Here is a 20812-nt window from a genome sequence, read left to right as displayed (position 1 = left end):
TTAAAGAAAGTGTGACACCATACAGTGGAACAGGCGGGACTTAAAGCCCCACATCCCTGGTGTGCAGACTCTGGTTCCAAAAATACAACATGGCAGCTCCCGTAGACCAGATCCTGCTGGCTTCAACTCCCATCAATGAGAGGAGGCGGGGACACTTGGTTGGTTTATTGATATAAACAGTCTAAGGTGAAAGCTGTCAGTTTGGATACTGTATGCTCTATAATCCCAAAAGCAACAATCTGAGGAGGAGAAAGGATTCCTGCAGTCGAGTTTCTTACAACAAACCCTAAAATCCTCTTCAAAGAAAAGAGCTCTGATGACAGTGTAGAGAAGTGGTCTGTGGTACTGTAATCCTGTTGGATTTTCACTAAATCATAAAAAGACGTTTAGGATAGTAGGAAATTGAAGCTATGTTTATTTACACACACCCACATCTAGGATTCATTTAGAATCCCCAGTTAACAGAACATGCATGTTTTTGGACCGTAAGGGAAAAACTGGAGTAACCAAAGAAACCCCACACACTCACAAGGAGCCGTTCAAAGTCCAGTGTTATTTCTGCCACATGTCAACCCAAATAAGGCCAAACGATGATGGTAAGCGCCATCTATTTTGTTTTTATGTCAGCGCTCACTGCTGCCTTGCTTATATAGGCGTTCCTAAAGCACTGGTGGTCTCGAAAAAACCGCTGACAAATGAAGCCACGAAACACGGAGCTCCTGTCAGATATTGAATGGTGGAGCTGGATCGATGAAACTCAACCACGTTCGAAGAAAGTGATGACAAGCTGAGAATCCTTTAACACTATGCGTTTGTCACCTTAAATCGACCTTCTTGGTTATTACATCATGTGGATTCTGGTCACATGAGATCCATGTCGGTTTCCTGTGTGTGTATGGTTTACCATTCGGTGTTTCCTGTCTGAAAAGGGAAAACCTGGTTTGTAAAATGCACTCTTTGTAAACCCACACAGAAAGGAGGTATCGCTCTTTCAGCGTTGTTCTTTCTCCTAAAAGGGCTGTGAATAACCTATTGGAGACAGCAAAATCAATGGCAACACACCGAACAGCGGAGCCCCCTCCTGCCTGGATCGGAAGGGTGTTCTTGGTGATCGTTTGGCTCCCGAGAACAGAACATCCTCGCTGCCACGTTAGGGAACCTTTGCCGACTGTTTCTGTAGTGATCCACTACTAAAGATGTGATTACACCTACCCAGTTATCTTTCAAACCTGAGTTTGACTGGAAAATGGGCGACCCTGCAGTCAGAAGCAACTTCAAATTGCCGGGGCCGCTTCATCGTTTGCACGACCTGCTTCTCGGGTAATTTAGCAGAGGGGTATTTTCGGTTCACGGGTCTCTTAATTAAAGGTGCTCAGGTCCCTGACAGAAGAGACCATTATCTCTGTAGAGCGTGAATGAATCACTTGCAGTTCATAATAACATAATGAGTTTGTTCCTTAGTTTGGAGGGATCAGATTAAAATGCGTGACAGGCTAATTGAAAGTTGTAGAATTTTCTGAGCTCGCTGATCTTAATTGTACAGATTCAGCTGTTTTAATAACCAACAAATGGCAGAGAAAAACAGTTTTTTTTATTTTGAGTTTGTGAACTTATATATGATATGATATGATATGATATGATATGATATGATATGATATGATATGATATGATATGATATATGACACAAAGCACACTGCAAAATAATAAAAACAATACAATAGGATACAATAGTCCAATAATACAATACTCTACAATACAATACAATACAAAATGAGATTATATAATACAAGATGATACAATATGATATATTCTGATATATATGACGTTTGTCTAGTTTGTCCCTGTGTCCCTGTGATGGACTTGCGACCTGTCCAGGGTGTGTCCTCTGTGACCCAGAAAGGAGAAGCGGGTAAAGAAAATGGATGGATGGATGATATATATGATATGATGGGCTGTGGTTACAATACAATATGATATGATGCTGTCTCCTTTGGGGACATTGGTTTAGGACTCTGTGCAGCAGAGTGAGGCACCAGCCTCATGGCTTTAATTTAAGCTTTTACCCTCCTCTTTTCACCCTCAAATTAAGGCCAATTAACAAAGAGTAGCTAAAGAGAATGGAACCCTATTTATTTTTATTCCTTTCACCATTTTACACCTGGAACCCTGGGCCTTTCCTCCGCTCGCTCTCTCTCTCTCTCTCTCTCTCTCTTTTTTTTTCTCCCACTTGCCTTTGAATGCTTTTAACAAAAGCCTCTCATCCATGCTGCTCCACTAATGATTAGTCTTTGTAGTTTTGGTCACATACAGTAGCGCAGACAAAAGAAACTCAGACATCAATCAGTTTTCTACAGCAAAACCTCTGTGCAGCTTTAGAAATGGAAAAGCAATATAATTTCTCACCCAGGTCCATAATGTCGGCGTTAACTCTGGTGTCACGTAGTTCAACGCAGTCGACTAAACGAGGACCTAACTGCTCATCATTTATCGAGTCATTTTTGCACACTTGGGTATTTGCCCGTTTTAGGCCTAAACACAAATAGGACGGATGACATTGAACACAAAGATTTTTTCACCTATTAGAGATCAAACAAAGAAAAATCCCACAGTTTTTACAACCTCACAGTTACGTTTCTGTGTTAATGCTCAGAAACAGAACATTCTCCGTTCTTGTATTTCTGTTCCTTCTTTTCTTTTGTTGTGCTTTTTTTTTTTTGCACCATTTTCCTCAGCAGATCACATCAGTGACACAAAGCAATGTGGTCAAGCTCTCTGAGGAAAGGTGCCCCCTTTCTGTTGATGCAGCTCTTCCTATCATTCATAACAACTTCCGCTATTCAGGACGATCTGTGCCAGCCGCTGCTGCTGCTGCTGCTGCTGCTGCTGCTGCTGCTGCTGCTGCTGCTGCTGCTGCTGCTGCAGCGCACGAGCACTATCAGGTCATCTGCGCACGTGAGCCCAGACCATTAGCCTTGCCCTGGGAGATGGGATCTGGGACGTCTCTGAAACAAAGCGTTGTGGGTTATTGACCAAATGGAAAAAAAAAAGATGCACGTGACTGTGCGGCGTAAATTCAGAGGAGCCAATTTATTTATTTTTCTCTGGTATTTTGACTCTGCAGGTCAGAGTGCTCTCGCAAACATGTTTTCTCCCTGAATGTTTTTACTGGAAATGAAGCTGCAGCTAAAGCAAGCCACAGCTGGTGGTGCCATACGGTTTTTTACAAAAATGTTCAAATACATCGAAAAAGTGTATTCAAAATATTTTAGTAGTTTTAAAGATTTTACATGCTGCTTACAGCTGAAAGTATTCAGCCATGTACTAAAAATACAAAGTATTAACTCAAACATAATAAAAATGATCTTGAAATATATCAAATGGAGCAGTTTGAATGAGTTTACTTCAGTAGTTCTCCAGATATGTCGTTGTGAAATGTGGGTACGCGCTCAGTGTCAACAAAGCACTTGGTTGAATCCACAGGGGAAGCTTGAGTCGGGGGATTGACCAGCATTAGACTGGCCTTAGCCTGTGAACAAATATGTTGGAAACGGACCAGCATATGTTCTTGGACAAGACGTTTAGGTGGAAATATAAGAGTGACTCCAAGCAGTGTGGAGGGGCGCCATAAAGACAGAGCTCAGGGTTCAAACACACGAAGCTTCTGCTAAACTGAGAAGTTTACAGTTTCAGCCTAACCTGCCTGTTTATCTGCATACTTTACGCAGCAAATCTTAGCATAAATACGTACCAACACATCAAAATTGTTGGACTTCTCGATCCCAATCGGCTCCTCTGTGGACGTCGTCTTTTCAGCCACTTCGGCCGTTTCCGTAGGTCAACAAACGCAGGTGGAAGCTGGCATCCGGTCAACTTTTTCATTTGGGACTCATTAAGCATCGATATGAGAAACAGATTGTGTGGATTTTGTTCATTATTTTATTCCATTTTCTTTTACCAGTTTTCATGACTTTGCAGTAAGTGCCTTTAAAAGTTACACATTGTTTTCTTTTTCTCATTATAACATGGTTGGAGGTACTTTTTAATGTTTTAGCTAAAGCGTTTTAAAGGCTTAGCTCAGCACATTTTATGGCTGTAAGAGATAAAGGTGGCGTCTTAAGACAAATTCGTAGAAGTGGATTTCCCTGCTCATAGACTAGACCAATGATCCCCAAAGTTGGGGTCGGGACCCCAATGTGGGTCACCCAACACCAAGCAGGGGTCTTTAGATAATCTCTAGATATCAACCTACAATATAAAACCTAGTATTTATGATATATTTGCACCATAATTGTGACAGAGAATTGAAATACAAATCATAAATTGATTTAAAAAAATAGCATAATGGATGTTAGAACTGTTTGTGTAGTCATTATGCTCTTATTTAATATGGTCATTAATATTTAAACAGCCAACAGATGGGGTCACACACCTTTGTCACGATTAACTTGTGGGTCGAAAGCTGAAAAGTTTGGGAACCACTGCACTCGACAATATATATTTTCACTCCTCATTTGAAATTTTAGAAAAGCTGTGTTGTGTATTAAAGTCCAGTTATATAATTGTGTAGAAGTAGTTTTTTTACAGTCTGCTTTTAAAATACGGAAACGTGAAGCAACTCAAAGCGTACTCCTAAAAAAACCCCGCAGATTCAACTTTGGGACTCATCGGTCATTGATAGTCTTAGTAATATTTATTATCCTCTCAGGAAATCAGGTTCCCGTTGAGTCCCTCAATATTTGGTTGTTTGTCACGTAAATCCAGCAGAACACTTTATTGAAAATATTGACTCGTGATGAGCTGGATTCGATCTCAGGTTTAAAAATGGACCATTTCATAGATTAACCTTTGAGAGTTTGTCTCATAATTTCAAGCAATCATTCAGAATCGCAGGTCATTTAAAGAAATTGACACACAGGCTATAATGAGGATGAAATCGTAGCTCCTAGAAAATTTTACAGGGTGTAAAAGTACAACACTGACCATCTGAATTTACAGGTTTACTGATCTTTGTCTAAAAATGGACAACAAGAGAACCTCCGGCAGCGTTTGCATCAAACAAATATAACCACATTTATTTCGAAAGTATAAAATTTCACACTGTAAAAGGCCACGTTTCAGGGTGAATTGACAACTTTTCCGTAAGATTTACACAAACAAACATACCTCGTCCCTTTTCTGGTGGTCTAACACGCCGCCCAGTTCTGTGGCAAAATAAAAGTCGGAATCGTTCTACTCCACCACAGGGGGGAAAAAAAAAGAAAAGAAAGTTGGCAAATCTGAATAATTTAGTCAATACAGGAACACGGCAGGAGAGTGAAATTTCCTGACTCGTACATCCCACAGAGGAGCAGGTACTCTAAACACTTCTCTCTTCATTAAAGCGGCTTACAGGCACAGCTTGACGTTGCAGGCACTGTTTGCCTTCTACTGGGAGACTCGAAAAAAACAACAACAATAATAATAATAATAAAAAAAAGAAAACAAATCTGCAGCTGACATTCTTTACAATGGCACCAGTCAGGCCACGAGAGCATCCGTGTGGAGAGAGAGCATCCTCTGTTTGTCCTGAACACCTCCGTTTGGCTCATCCGCTCAGACTTTTGTTTTGTTTTTTTAGTGTTCACATTCCTACTCCGCTAACCATGACGTGGTGCAAAATGAGGTAGAACAGTTGTACCGAAAAGATTCATCAATAAAGTAAAGAAATGAGTAACAGTCACATCAATAAAGTAAAGAGTGGAGTCACGGGGGGAGGTGGCGGTGGTGTGGGGGGGGAAAGACATCACATTTTAACCCACGTTTTCAGCACAATATGTAGATCACTGACATGTTTGGATATCTGAACAATGCTTCCTTCCAGCTCAAGCCAACCCTGCAGTTCCCTCCTTTGTTTTTAGGTGCAGGGGCGGCTTCACGGATGCCAGGGTTACCTGGCCGCGTGGAATCTATCCATCCGACGCTCGCACATTCAAGAGCGCAAACAAAGAACGGGGACGGGTCGACGAAGAGGAAAACAAAGGCGGATGCTTCTCGGGTCCGTCGAACGCTCGTTCCATGCTGAAGAGGATCCCTTTTGAATGCTCCCGTCTCTCCTGAAAGGCTGGAATGAACTGAGCGAGCTGACTGGCTCCCGGCGGGGCGAGGGCGAGGCGAGGCTGGTTACAGCCGGACTCCCAGCCCCGTTCGTGGACTAGGACCAGCTGCTGCCCGTCAAACCCCCCGTCCCCTTGCGTGTGATGATGCTGTCTGTGGAGTTCAGGAGCCTCTCCAGGCAGGGCGCGTTGATTTTGCCCGGCGGAGGGCCTCGGGCCACAGAGTCTGACTTAGCGTGGCTGTCTGTGCTGGAGGAGACGGCGTTGTCCTGCGTGACGTCTCTGTCTCTGGGGAGCAGCAGATGCCTGGGACCAGCCTGGGCCTCCTCTGCTGTCGGGGAGCAGATGGGTGACGTGTGGAGCCACTTCAGGTTGTTGGCGGAGTAGGCTCCGGGAGGAGTCAGGTCTGTGACTCTCAGAGCTTTGGTGCCGGCTGGAAGATCACCCACGGTGACGGGGTTCACTGCTGCAGGTGTGGCCACTGGAGATGCCTGGTTGGAGGAAAATAAAAACACAGTTTGGTGTCGGATCTTTAGCATTTTATCAATAAATCGATAATATCTGGACTGAAGAATGAGCCCAGATTTTACTTCACATCTGTTGTAAACACACAGGTGCTTGCTAAGAGTAGTATCTCACTGGGCTGCGACTCGTGGAGACGAGTCGGTGTCTCAAATATGTGAGAAAAAAGGAGAATTTTTAGTTGCAGATTCACACAATTCTGAGTGTTTGCAACCGAGTGACCAGTGAGCTGTGTGGCTGTGTTTCGTGCAACTAATTTTTGAAAATCCTGGTCTGTGTCGGTGTGCACAGCTTGCAAAACCGTATTCTTGGCCGCGCGCATTATTTTGTTGCCCATCTCCACCCACCTGGGCCTGATTTGTACCCAGCCTGGCAGCTGCTCCCATGCTTAAGGTTGAATCGACTGGGGCAAACTTTAGAAGTAAAGATTTAGACCAGTTTTTTTTAGTAATTATTTATCATGGGTGTGGTTTTTAGACCTGGAGATGCAGTGCTGTAGTTGTGGAGGTTTTCTGCAGGAGGAAAAATACAACTCTTGTGGTCTTGAGACAGATTTGAGACTCACTGGAGAATGCTGTTCACCAACTAATTGCAGCCTAGTGAGATACTGCCCTAAGTGATGACACTAATATATCACAAGTTTCCTATAGACCCTATTAAAATAAGCATAGGCTTCCCAAAGAAAATTTCTGCTGCTGGTTGTGGTGTCATCAGACAGAAGGTGTCACCAGTATTAAATTAACAACAATTTGTTTCTTTTATATTTATTTTGTTGCATTATCTGATAGTAATTATAGCTCACCCTTAGTTTTATTTATATAACATGTTTAAACACATTTTAAAAAGCACCTAAATGCTCTCTTATGACCACTAGTTGCTTGTTTCCTCGCTGCTCCGTGAGAGCTAAAGCAAAAAACTTAACTAGCATTACCCGAACCAACTGGCACTGTGCGCTTGAAGGCGCTCTAATGATATAAAGGAAGGGCATTACGCCGTTTCCTGCACAATCTCCTGGGATAATTAGGTAAGCTTATTATTTTTAAACTGGACCGCAGATGTCAGCCCCAACATCGGTTCAGGGAAAGCGCCGCCAGCTGTTTTCGCCAACAGGTACAGCAGATCGGTTTATCGGTCTCCGTCTTGCCTGTTGGTTTTAGAGCCTCCACAGGAGACGCCATGGTCAGCAAGCAAGTTTCCGTCAAAGAAAAAAAAAAAAAAGTCAGCTTTTGATCGCTCTGGGTGAAAATGAGAACGTTCTCATAAATGCCAAATGGAGCTCGAACCAATAAACACCCACAAGTACGGCAGCAAATCTCTGCTGGACTGAATGCGGAATAAACTAGTTCCAACTCCAATTAAAAAGCCCCGTTGGTGAGCTCAGGGCTGTGGGTTTTACACCGACAAACCCTGAGCAGAATGTAAAATTACACTTAAATGCATATGTAGTTTGTGCACGGCTTAAACGCTTGAATCAAGTTTCGCATCTTACATGCAGTTGCATCTATTGTGCAGGATGCAGAACTGTAGTTATGGATAATAAAGCGTTCTGACAAAAGAACAGGAGACAATTAGAGTCCAGGTGAAAAGGCTATGAAAGGCTATTTGGTTCTGCTTCTTTAAATGTATTTATTTATATTTAAAAAAATCATCTCTCAGCAAAGTTTACTCTGCTCTGACTGGATGGTTTTCATCTGCGCCGATGGTTTGGTTTCATTTATCATTAGAAAACAAAATGACATTGTCGAATACTACATTTATTTTCTAGGAAACTGAAAACTTTGAGCTACAGCTAAGAATAAAAATCACTATTTTGTTTTAAGTGGGAGAGACACTGACTCACTAATAGTTGAAGCCATAAAGGAGCACAGAGATGAACCTAAAAGGGGACTTGAGTGTAATTTACTGAAAAATAGAAAAAGCAGGTAATATTAGATATCTTCAATTGGAGGTCATGAGCACAATGTTCATAATAATTTTATACAAACAGCCCTCTTTTTGCTCTTTATATCAGCATAAATGTGACTTTTTAAATTTTCTTTGGAACTCAGAAATAAAAAAATAAAAACTCAACTTCTCATGAACCATTAAAACAAGCCTAATTTAAAAAATTTACTTAAACTTAAACTGATTTCTGAATGAAGGGATCTTTAGCCTTAATGCATCTTTTGTGAACACACAGACTAGGAGTTTCTATTTTAAATCTGTAAAGAAAAAGCAACATTAGTTTTTAATTTTAGGGTGATTTCTTTTTGTAACATTTGCTTTTAGCTTTGTTTTGTGCTCCGTAAACCCACAAGGAAGCTCTCTGTTTTCATAGCTTAAAAATGCTCCAAAGTGACCTTAACCTGTTGCCAACTCTAATTCTGTATTTTTGTGCTTTTCAAGAATTTTTAAGCAAAAAAACTCTAAAATGTCAGTCCAAGACGCAGAGTCAAAAGAAGCTAAAATGTTCTCCGAGCAGCAGAAATGTGTAACAAAGCCTTTTTTGACCCCTTCCACCCTGTAAATGAAATTTCAGCTGTTTGTTATTGGAAAAAAAAATCACAAAGCGGTAAGGTTACCGGCATGAGAACAAGCAAGACGACAAAAATAGCATCTTAATGTCAACTGAAACAAAACTGGAACTCGATACTCTTGTTTATGTGATTAGTGTCAGAAATTAATCCACATCAATTAAACACAAAAGAAATGTTCCAGGCTATCGTGACCTCTCACAGCCCACGAGGGGCACGCCTCCCCCAATTACCGCTCCTCTTCTGTCATTGTTCTTAGAAAACCTGAGACTCAGTAAAAATAGCTTTTAATCCTCCTTTTCTCGTCTCGGACCTGTGATTAAATAACAACGGGTATTTTTGTCGCGCCATCACCAAGTTGTCACTAGATGTTCTTGGCAGCGGCACAAGTCTGCCTGAAAAGCTTTCAAACAACGGGTTTTTTTTTCTTTTAAAGACATTTACCTTAAGCTTCTTGCTTGGAATGGCTCCATCTGTTTGGGTAGAAGTGAGTTGGTCTTGGAGTTTTACGTGAGGGAACCAGCTCTTTAACATCTCCTCCATTTTGAGAATGATATCAACGTACTTCTCCCTGGGAAACGAAAAACGAGAGAAAGAAAAGAGAGTATTTACTTGTGCTGTCATGCATGAACCTTCAACTCGCCAGCCACTTCACAGAAATCTTATCTCCCCCATCAAACGCAGGCCAGGAAATATGCAATCTCGAAGAGCGAGCGAACACTCAAGCAGTAAGGGCTGCACTCCATGTGTGCGTGGGGGAAACGGTCTTGAGCACATTTCTCACATGTTTGGAGCTCGCACGTGGCTTGACGTATAATAGCTCCGCTCGCGTCTAAATATAAACACCAAAGCCAGAGCGGCGTCCAACAGCGTCACTGTGGAAATAAACTAAATTCAGAGAAGAGTCCTGCTCGCGAAAGCTCTGACGAAACCAGATGGTGGCGTGTGGGGATTAGCCCGTGCCATATGATCGGGACCTTCCCGCTGTATTCCGCTCGGAGCATGTAAAATTCATGTGAAAGATTATCTGCAACGGTGACTGCTAAAAGAAAAAAAAAAAGAAGTCACTTTGATCCTATCTGCAATTGTGTTGCCGGAGGGGGGCTGCCAGCTGGCGACACCGAGCAGAAAGAGGGGAGGACGGAGGGAGGGGTTTGGTCCACCTTCCAGGCTCGGCCCTGGCTGTCTGTGGGAGGCGGCCACACCCACTCTTTGTCTCTGTATGAAGGCAGCAGCTGGTGGGAGAGGTCTCCAATTACTGCGCCAAACTCAGCAGCATATCTCCCAGCCCAGAAAGACTGACTGGAAGCCTCATACAGACACCGGGATAACCGCTGATATTAGTGCTAAACTCAATATGAATGTGCAGGAATAATAATAACAATTGTACGTTTTTTTTTCTTCTGTTTTTATTAAGAGTATACAAATCAGTTAAGTTGTCTGAGAATGTCCGGCGTTTTCGATTCTATACTGACACACATTGGATCGCGTTAAAGAGATTTTCTCCCAGCTAGCTGTAGCACTTCCTGTGCAGCTCGGGACACTGCCTGCGGGAGTGTCGCATCATTTTTTCATAAGAATAATTGTGCAATGCAAAACCTGGTCTCAGAACTGGTTGGGCTAGCTGTTAGCTCATCATTCCGGTAAGAAATAAAACTGAGTCCGTTAAATATTCATTGTTCATAAGTTTAACACACAACCCCAGTTCTTTTAAGCTCCATACAGATATTAGGAAAAACACGCTTTAATATCAAGAGTGTATTCAATATAAATCTGCAGGAACAATAATAACTACAGGTCAAATGAGCTGGCTCAGAATGGCTGCTATTTTTTGATTTTATCTTGTGAAATATCGCAAATTTTAATACAAGTGCACGACCAGAATTTTCTCCTTTAAACGGATGGTATCATACTCTATTACACCGTCTGGCCAGTGGAGAGCTAATCAAGCGTGCTTCTCCCACAGTGGAGCATGATACATTTTTAACGAGATGCCCGGCTAAAGTGCGACTCAGCCTTCTCTGCAGTAAATTTATCCTGAATGTGTGGGGGTAGCAGAAACCTGCTGTGAGCAATGTGTCAGAGGCATAATGGAGACCACTTAGAAAGCTAACTGCATTTCGATGCCGGTGGTTTTTACCGGAGGTCCATTCATACGGAGGAAGAGTACGTGGCTTGCACTTACCCCATGAAGGGGTTCTGCAGGACTCCCATGATCCTCTGAATCCGGTCCATGGCCACGCTCTCCTGGAAACTGCTGAGCCCTGGAGGAGGAGGAGAAGAAAGCTGCAGCGTTGAAGTGTGTCGACAGCAGGGCAGAGTCTGCGTGGCAGATGGGCTGTGCAAAATGTTTGTACTGAGGGGGACAGACTCCCTGCTCCAGCGAGCGGGAAGTGCTGGGTCACACAAGGTTTTGGGTTTGACCAAGATCCCAAACTAAGCAGTTTCAGAGCTTGCCTGGACATGGTTACATCTTCCAACGGCACATATAATGCCTATCTGACAAAAACACAAACAGCAGCTGCTTTTCTCTGCGGTGTGTGGTACAGTATGTTCCCACTCGCCTCTGCCAAGTTTATGACGACGTGTAAAGTGTGAGGCTTCTTGCACTTGTTAGGGTAGAATAACATTACTTAGGGCTTTCTTTATCTCCTAGAAATATTTGCAGTGGCTAGCCAAAATCATCTCTGTTACAAAACGCCCACACAGAAGGAGAATATTTGTGGCTGGTCCTGCAGCGATACGATTCTGTAAACCAAATTTCAGGGACACGTATTTGCATTATTAAGAAGACAGGGGGGGCAACGAAAGATGCCGAAAGATGCTAATATTCCTTTAAGGAAACATGATGTTTTTACCCAAATTGGCTCACAGCTGGAACTAAAGGATTAGCAGAATTTCGTGATCATATTTTTTTTTTAAATTGGAAAAAAGAAAATGCACAAAAAAAAAGCTAGCAATACATTATTTTTAAGTGTTTTTACTTTGAACAAGAGGACAAAAAGGCAGGGGGCACATGAAATGATTGACTTACTTTCTCTGTATCTTCCTGAACGAAGGCCATTCAAGATTGATGACAGCGGATGAATGTAGCACTGTAGCTCCATGCACTGCGAATGATAATAGATTGATTTGTAGGCAGGTGATAGAACATGCTCAAACACCTTTTGTAAGGCTGATATCGCAGCAACTTAAACAGCTTTTCCTTTCAATATTGACTTATAAATACGAGCTAACTGACTCGCAGGCCTTGGCATATTATGAAGTGGCTCAATTTCCTCAGAAAAAACAGTCCTACAGCAGCTACAAGGGAGGGTCATCTTTACTGGAAATGGCTGTAAAATCAGCAGGGGAGTTGATTTGGGTGATAGGCCACGTCCTAGTTTTGCTCATACCGTCAGCTCCCTCCTACGGGAAGCAAACATTAGTCACACGGGTGCTCACCTTGCTGCTAAAAATGTGATCTTTCTCCGACGAAATGAGCTGCCGCTCTTTGCTCTGCTCTTCTGCGGAGCTGTGAGGTCTCTTCGCCGGCTGCGTGTTTTTGCTGGTCGCCTTGTCTCCGTGCTGAGTTTTACGCAGCCCAACGGCGGCGTCCCTGTCTATTAGCTCCACGCGGCGAGGAGACCCCCGGCTGGAGACCTGGCTCCAGTTCCCGCCGCCCTCCTTCGGCCTGCTGCTGCTGTCAGACAGGCCCGGGTAGGGAGGGCCGCTGCTGGGGGATGGAGCAGCCTCTGCCCGACCGTCCCTCAAAGCACAGTCGGGCTCTTGTTCGCTGTCGTTTTCCTCATTGTCACTAGCCAGCCAATCAATGGAGTTGTCCGAATCTGTAGCAGACATCCTCAGCTGCAGGCTCTAACCAGCACTGACCATCACTGACCTGAGGGAGAGAAATTCGCTTTAGTATAACAACAACACCAAAAAAGAAAAAAAAGAGTGAAAGACTGCTATGATTGCAGACACAGTGACCAAAATGTAACTAAATCGAGTCAAAATAACTGCTGGAGTGTCCTTGACCGAGAGCAGCAAGTTAGAATGATAATAACTCAGAAAAACAGGCATCTCCAAACGCGCAGACAAGAATAAAAACAGAGCAAGCCGAGCAGATGGTACCAGTGAGACCACAATGACCTGTTTGTTTTGCAGATGCAACACCTGAGCCGGTAAACAGGGGCTAACCGCCGTCAAAAGCGAACACCACACGATACTCCACACCTTAAAAGCGTCACGTGTTCAAATTCTCGTCGCCATTCAAAGAAAACCTCCCAGTGTTGCAGGATTCAGGGATGAGGATTTTCTCCTCACCCTGCTTATCTCTCTCTTTTTTTTTTGTTTTTTTTTTTTCAAGCTGGGCCTCCCAGCTGCTACCACATCCATTCACAGACACTGTTAGCTTGTTTATTCAGAGGGGGCAGGGGTCTGCCATCAGAGGACTGCTGACCTCCTCCAAGAAGATGACACTTGAGGGGCAGCAAAAGAATAAGAACACCCAGGGCCGCTCGTTCACGATCGAGGAATGCCTCGTGAATAAAGACAAAGAATAAGGGAAAAAAAAAAACACAACCAAAATGCTCTTCACGGATGCCTAATTGCTTGCTGGAGCTCCGACACGTTTCCTTGGCGATTAGCGCACGAAGGAAGTGAGAGCAGCATTTTCAGCACGGGGATTATTTTTAGTGTTTTGAATGGTTAAACGTCTGGCTCGTCTCTGGTTTCCTGTGAAATCCGAGGGAAGGGGAGGCAATGGCTCGCCGCCTCTTTGTTTCAGGATGGCCACTTTTTGAGGTTGTTGTCAAAGAGGAGGGTGGAGCAGAGGATTTATTCGTTTACAGAACCTAACCCAGGCCTGACAGAGGCTAGTTTGTATTTTCAGCTGACTTTTGTTGTTGTTGTTCACAGACCAACATGCTTCTCTTTTGCAATAAAAGCCACAGATAAGAAACTCCGGGAGTAAAAGCAAAAAAAATAAAAAGGTGTTTACAATCTGAATACAGTGTTTTGCTATCTCCAGACAGTTATCAAGAATTACACAAGCGTCACAATTAACACAAGGAAGCTTTAACCTAAAATGTTTACACTGGGGATCTCAGTTTTGATGGTCAGCTGAAAGTTTCATAAAACTGCTAAAAGGGAAGCAATCGGCTTGGATTTTTATATAACCTAGCCTTCAACACAACTGAAACAGGATTTAGCATCCAATCAGTGCCTTGACTTGTTTTAGCCCTGATTTGATTTACTTGTGTAATAAAACAAGTCAGGCTTGTTCAAAGATCCATCTGCCCTGGACTTTTTTTTTTTTTAATGTTTATTACACATCAACACCATATAGCCCTCTACACATATTATAACATTTCACAGAGTGCATTTTTTTACTGTGTACATGAAAAAAACATAAAATATCAAATATTAACAACACCTTTACCCTTTATTGTAGGCGGGGATCCTGAATGATGATGCCCACCATTTACCAGCACAAATATGAGAATATTTCTGCCACCAGCAGGTTTAGCATTAATATTATAGTGGGAGAGAAAAGAAGTGATGATCGGATCTGTCCGCCTATCAGACCCAGTTCAGTGAAACACACAAAAGACTTCCTCATTGTTTTCAGTCAATTTGGCTGCTCTCGCCTACATTAAATAAAGCCAGAAACAAAACTACGAGCAGCAGAGACATCCTCGCGTTATTTAGTTTCTAATTTTCATCATTAAGACTGAAATTCCTCTGCGTGTTTTCCTAAAAAAAATAACGCTTTTAAGCTAGCAGAACACGTCTTTCCAGACGGAGCCGCTCCTGTTTCGAGGCGGTGGTGGGGGGGGTGATGTCGGGGGTCTCCTTACCGTCCACAGGTTGCGGCGGCTGGTCTTCCCTCCTCCTTTTGTTCGGCGGGTGAATCCGGCAGGACTGTCGGTCCAGGGAGCAGCTGATGTGCGGGACGTGCGGCGTGTGAGCGGCGAGGCAGCGGCCACGGCCAGTGATCGGCCCGTGTAGCTTCTCCCAAGGCAACGTGTCTGAGGGGGCGGGGCCCGCCCGCTCCGGCTCTCTCATTGGCTCCCGACGGGCCAATCGGCCGCCGCGCTCGGTGCAGCCGCGGAGCCATAGGCGAGGCCGGTTTACATATGCAAACGAGATGGAAATGACACAAACACGTGGACACGAGGATCGGTTTCCATTCCAGCAGCTGGGCGAAAAGTCGAGCCAGAGCTGGTCCTGGTCAGTCCACAGGCATCCATCCTCCCTCCCCCGCCACATTATCATCTGGATGCTGGTGCCTGGACCAGAAACATGTCGGTAAACCGAGAGGACCTGGGCCAAACACATTCAGCTCAAACTGAGAGGACTCAAGGACACCTCACCAGAACACATTTATTATTTATTTGGTCTTATCTAGTCTGGGCAATCATTCTCCTACATTCCTGACTCAAATAACAAGTGGTGTAAATAAGTTGATACGAATATTAGTTCAAATCTAGGTAAAAATAGAACTAATAAATACCCTGTAGGAGTTCTACTTTCATATGGTCTTGATCGTTTAACAGTAAGAAGTGAAAAACAAAATGAAGGCTCCGAGTAGAAATGCAAGTTTTTAGTATGAGAATTAGTTGGTTGTGGGTTAGGTCATGCTTTCATCCTTTCATTGATATGAGAAGAAGCCAGCTGCCATGACTCACACCCACTTTAGCCCATTTTGTACTCACTTTAGCCTGCTTCATATTTGCTTTAGACCACTTCATACTCAACTCAGCCTGCTTCATACTCATCTTAGCCCTCTTTGTACTTACCTTAGCCTGCTTTACACTCACCTTACTCGGCTTCGTACTCACTTTAACCCACTTCATACTTACCTTAGTCTGCTTTGTACTAGCCCTGACCCCACTTTGACCTCGCTTTCGCTCACTTTGTACTCACCTTGGTACCAATTCATACTAACATGGCCAGCTTCATACACCACCTTCCCGGCCAATGTTGATAATTTATTCTACTGGAGTACACTTTTTATCCATAAAACTAAAATCATGACAGAAACTCATACTGTTTTTTTTTAAATATGCAGTTCAGTCTTGAAATATATTATTTATATGTTAGTCAATATGAAGCATTATCATAGCCACATCCATTTATGACCAAACAATATGGCAACCACTAAGTATGAAATGGAGGTACGAAGTGGTGAACATAGGACTTAACCTTCACCTTTTAGAATCAAATAACAAGTCGTGTAAAAAGATTTGCATTTATGTTAGTAGGCTAGAATGTAGATTAACATAAAAATACTCAATAACCAGTAAAATTTCTAGCTCCAAATTGTCTCTAAGCATTAAAAAAAAGAAACAAAACGAAGTAGAAACACAAGTTATCAATATATGAGAAATGGTCTCATTTAGATTACAGCTAAGTGCTGATTAATTTTACAGTTCAAGAAAGTGGAAAACTGTTTTTTGGCACTTTATTCAATAGTAATGCCTCAAAATTTATAAACCACTTTTGTAATTATGGCTTCAGATTTAATCAGGACTGTAATTAGCTGATACAAAAAGAACATGGCAAAAGTTCAGATGTGTTCAGAGACAAATTTATTCTACAGAAACATATACAGTGACACACTAGTTTCACTAGTATTTAATAAACTGAAGATGCCTTATAAAATTAGATTCAAATGTAATTTCATAGGAAAAGGATGGTTAACCTTTTCTCTGAGGGTTATTATACCAGGAAAACCTCACATTTTCATAACCTTTTCATTCCATGAATCATTTCAGTGACTGATAATGTGATCAATTAGGAACGGATCTAGTGAAAGTAATTAAATATGTATATTTCTGACAGCGTGAAACATCCAGCATTTTTTATTTTTTCTTCCACAAACAAATCTGGCTGTTATTGCAATGGCATTTTTAGAAAGATTTTGAGGCACAGTGGTGGTATTTATGACTCACGAGACCTGGTTTTTAAATTTTTTAAATTTATTTTCAGGATAAAGAGGATGCCTCTCTCTGTCGGAGGCCTGACGGAGAGCCTTGAGCCAGAGCCAGTGAGTCAGAAACCCTCTCATGGCTAACGCTATCACGTTTTCTTGGAAGACACCCACTCTGAGGGCACAACCAGCCTCCTCTTCTCGTCGCCCTCAATTGACAGTGAGGATGAACAGGATGTACAATGACATCTCTCTTTAAGCTCTACCCCCAGCAGTAATGGGCCACATGTTTAAAAAATAGAGCCAAAGACGCTGCTGCCCAGATGGTTGTAACAACCAGTTGCAAATCTGTCTGACTTAAAATGCATAAAATCACTTCTTGGCTTGCCTTCAGTGCCTTTTTTTTTTACAAGATTGTACCATTGCAATTAGATTCGAAGAGTAATCTGTGGCCAAGTGAGTGCTTTTGTTTTATGCGCTTCTGTCAGAATGAGGGGCGAGTTGGACAAAGGCACCAGCAGCCCTGAATTTAAACTCAGGGTGTACTCTGTGCTGCTGTGTTTTTAATCACATCCTGCTGCGAAGAATGCGCTCGGCTCACACCAGAGCGCCCATAAAGCTGCTCGAGATGACACAGCTGCGGGCACAGTCAGACACTCACGTTGAATTCTAATTGTTCTGTAAGCCACAGCAATCTTTTAAACACCAAGTAAAAAAAAAAAAAAAAAAAAGGTCTTCAGTCGTTCTGTTCCCCAGGCTCAGATCCTCCAGTGACCCCCAGACTTTGTGACGACAGAGCTTCCTGCAGCTTCCCAGCAAAACTCTTGTTTCCCTTTGTTGTCTTCAAGCCGTCCATGTCACTGATGAATGCATTTCATTCACTTCAAAGCTCAGGAAACACACATCTATGTGTGCTTTGGGAACAAAGAGGTATTTCAAAACAAACAGGGCATTAAATTTAGAGAGAAATATGTATGCATTTATTGAGTAACAAGTACTCAGTTGTCTTCTTTTTTTTTTTCTGAAAGCAGTTTCCTGCATTACCACACAATGCACTTCCGTTAATCTGTGTGATCTCCTGGAATATTTAAGTAATAAACAATAATCCAGCTCCATTCAGCTGTTCAGCAATTTGCCAATTTGTCATTTGCATAAAGAACAACACCAACAATTGGCAGTCTCCTCACAAAGCCAGCTCTTTTGTCTCTGCGTTCCCTCCGTCAGGATTTGAGATGAGTCACACGACTCAAACTGGCGCTGGAGTCTGTATCCCACAGAGACAGGATGTCTCCTGCTCTCATTCATGAAAAAATAAAATCCCAATCAAAGCCTCACACCCACTTTATTACAGGGCACACTCTGAACATCTGTCCCCGTCTAACCCTGCCTTGAAGAAAAAAAACAAGCAGCACATGTTCACGGGGGAACGTCAGTGCCACACCTCATCCTACGAGGTTAAAAAAAACTGGAAACAATATGGCCCTTTGAGGGTTTATTACAAACACAGCTCACAGTATTGGTCTTCTTCTCTGGCTTTAACATGTCTCCAGCATTAGCTCAGAAGTGGAGTACTGGCTGGCAACTTTGTCGACCTTTAAGTTAATGCTCTGTGATAATCCATAACTCACGGTCCACCGTCCCCTCAGCTCTCCGTTTGACAGCAAGGTCTGCGTGTCGAAAGCCAGTGTCTCACTGGGCTGTGACTGCTGGGAACAAACTGTGCAACGGCATTCTCGAGGGAGTTTCCAAAATGTCTCAAAACGCTTACGAGGTTTCTCAGTTTACCTGAGCCGTGGGGCCTCGCTCTCGTGTTTCAGGAACTTTGAACATGTTAAAAGTTAGTCATGTTATGAAGTAACATGTTTAGAGAGTTACTTGTCTTCATGGTCCAACTTCACTCAGCCACGTATGCAACAAAATTTCCTTTCAAAATAGTCGCTTTTCACAAAAACACTTTAAGCCAACCCACCGTCGATGCACCTTTGTGCCACGAGCGAGGCAGGAACATAGCCATAACAGTTGACATTTGAAAAGGTAAACTGGCTTTGTGGATCAAGGCTGTGATGTAGTGATGACTTACGGTCTGAGTGACCACCCAGCTGTGGGAATTAAAAGCCTAAAGAACAATAAACTAATTCATTACCAAGGAGAAGGTTGATGATGACACATAACAACTTTGCATTTAATAAAAAAAAAAGGTTAACCACAAAATGTCTCTAAACTGTTAAACTGATCATGTTTTGTTTTTTTAAATGGTATGAGGAAGACATCCAGCTCACATTTAATCTGTTGCAATAACCTAGAAGTGACTTAAAGTACAGCAAATAAGTTAAAACAGTGTTGTTAAATTTGTGCTGAAGAATGATTTTTTTTGGGGGGCGTGGTTGTTCCATTTCTGCTGTATAGTGTTATTTTTTTTGGTAGCGGCACCTGCTATTTAAGAGAATAACAATGAGTATCATGACCAATGTGCAAGAAAAATCCCAGCTTTCTTTTTTTTTCATCTGTACCGGCCTACGAGGGTTTGCCAGGTCCCTCCTCTGTCGACCGTTTGCACCCCAGAATTTTGTGACCGTTTGGAGTGTGTGTGTGTTTGTGTGTGTGAGCAAAGAAACAAAAGACAAAGAAGACAGTGAGTCAAACCATGAGGCAATTTATCGTTATTCACATTCAAACAATTTATCACTCTGGAATCTAAAAGACACATTAATTGTGTCAAGGAAATCACTCAAACTCTTTTTTTTTGTTGCTCCTTCTTGTCTTTTAAACAGACAATTGGCAACCAGCACAATATCATCATTAAACTGGAGTGTAAAACTGCAGGTCTGTGTGCTGAAATCCGTGGTGCAGCTGGTCTGCATATTTACTGTAAGTTATTTTGGTACCCCCAAAATAACCTACAGTAAATATGAGCACGTGTGCATCAGCAACTTTGCACATGCAGACACAGAAACCACGCTGAAGCCTCAACTGTCCTTATCTGCATGTTGATATGTGAGAGTGTTTGGATGCAACTAGAACTGTGTGTCTGGTCTATCTGCCCCCTGATATGAACTCTGCGTGTGACTCAGCTGGCTTTGAGTCAAAAGCTTCGCTGCTACTTGACTTGGGCTTTTGGTATTGTGTGCAAGTCCAAGTGTGTTTGTCAGTGTGTGTGTTTGTTCGACGCGTCTCTAAATTTGGACACAATTTGGTCTGTTTTTCCCTCCACGAGATTGTTCATTATCGCTGCACAGCGCCGTTCGTGGGAGCGTCACCCAGGCACGAGTTCTGCTCATTTGCAGAAGAAGACAGACTGGAAAGTTCAGAACTATGTTCACTGTAACTAAAGCTGTGGCGGGAAATACAATCCAAACATGAACATGTAAGCAGCAACAGTGTGGACGAAGACATTTGCTGGCTGGACAAAATTGTTGCTGCAGAATATTCCACCCTTGCAGCAATTCAAAGCCATGTAATAACAGGATTACATAATTATGTCCTGTAATGCTTGCAGAGCCTTTGACCGGCTGCTTCAAGGGACCTTCTATTTTTAGACAGAAATTTTTATTGCAGATGTTCCACATGCTTTCGTTTCTTGCACACATGTTCCTCATAGCAGGGAGGTAAAACCTTGCATTTGCTGCAGAATGAAACCTAATTTGGGAACTTTAAGTCTGGACCCTGCTCGGCTGAAAGGAAACGACTCTTCCACATCTCACTAGCTTACTCCTCCAGATATGTCATCCTGTTAAAGTAAATGCTAGTTCCGCAAGTCAGCCCCACCCACA

At 42.8% G+C, this 20812-nt stretch overlaps 1 protein-coding gene across 1 annotated transcript; it reads right to left on the bottom strand.

The window, feature by feature from the left end:
• Nucleotides 1–5041: 5041 nt before the first annotated feature.
• Nucleotides 5042–15123, bottom strand: LOC108230200 (circadian-associated transcriptional repressor). The gene is made up of 6 exons (XM_017406220.3): nt 14968–15123; nt 12572–13007; nt 12162–12237; nt 11313–11391; nt 9572–9698; nt 5042–6583 (listed from the first exon to the last, which is right to left on the bottom strand). The coding sequence occupies exons 2-6, from the start codon at nt 12965–12967 to the stop codon at nt 6191–6193; spliced, it is 1071 nt and encodes a 356-aa protein (XP_017261709.1). The 5' UTR covers nt 12968–13007; nt 14968–15123; the 3' UTR covers nt 5042–6190.
• Between the last annotated feature and the right edge of the window lie 5689 nt (nt 15124–20812).

Source organism: Kryptolebias marmoratus, linkage group LG11, assembly GCF_001649575.2.
Source record: "Kryptolebias marmoratus isolate JLee-2015 linkage group LG11, ASM164957v2, whole genome shotgun sequence".
NCBI lineage: Eukaryota > Metazoa > Chordata > Actinopteri > Cyprinodontiformes > Rivulidae > Kryptolebias > Kryptolebias marmoratus.
The sequence above is the reverse complement of the archived record's forward strand: the minus strand, read 5'-3'. Positions and strand labels throughout refer to the sequence as shown.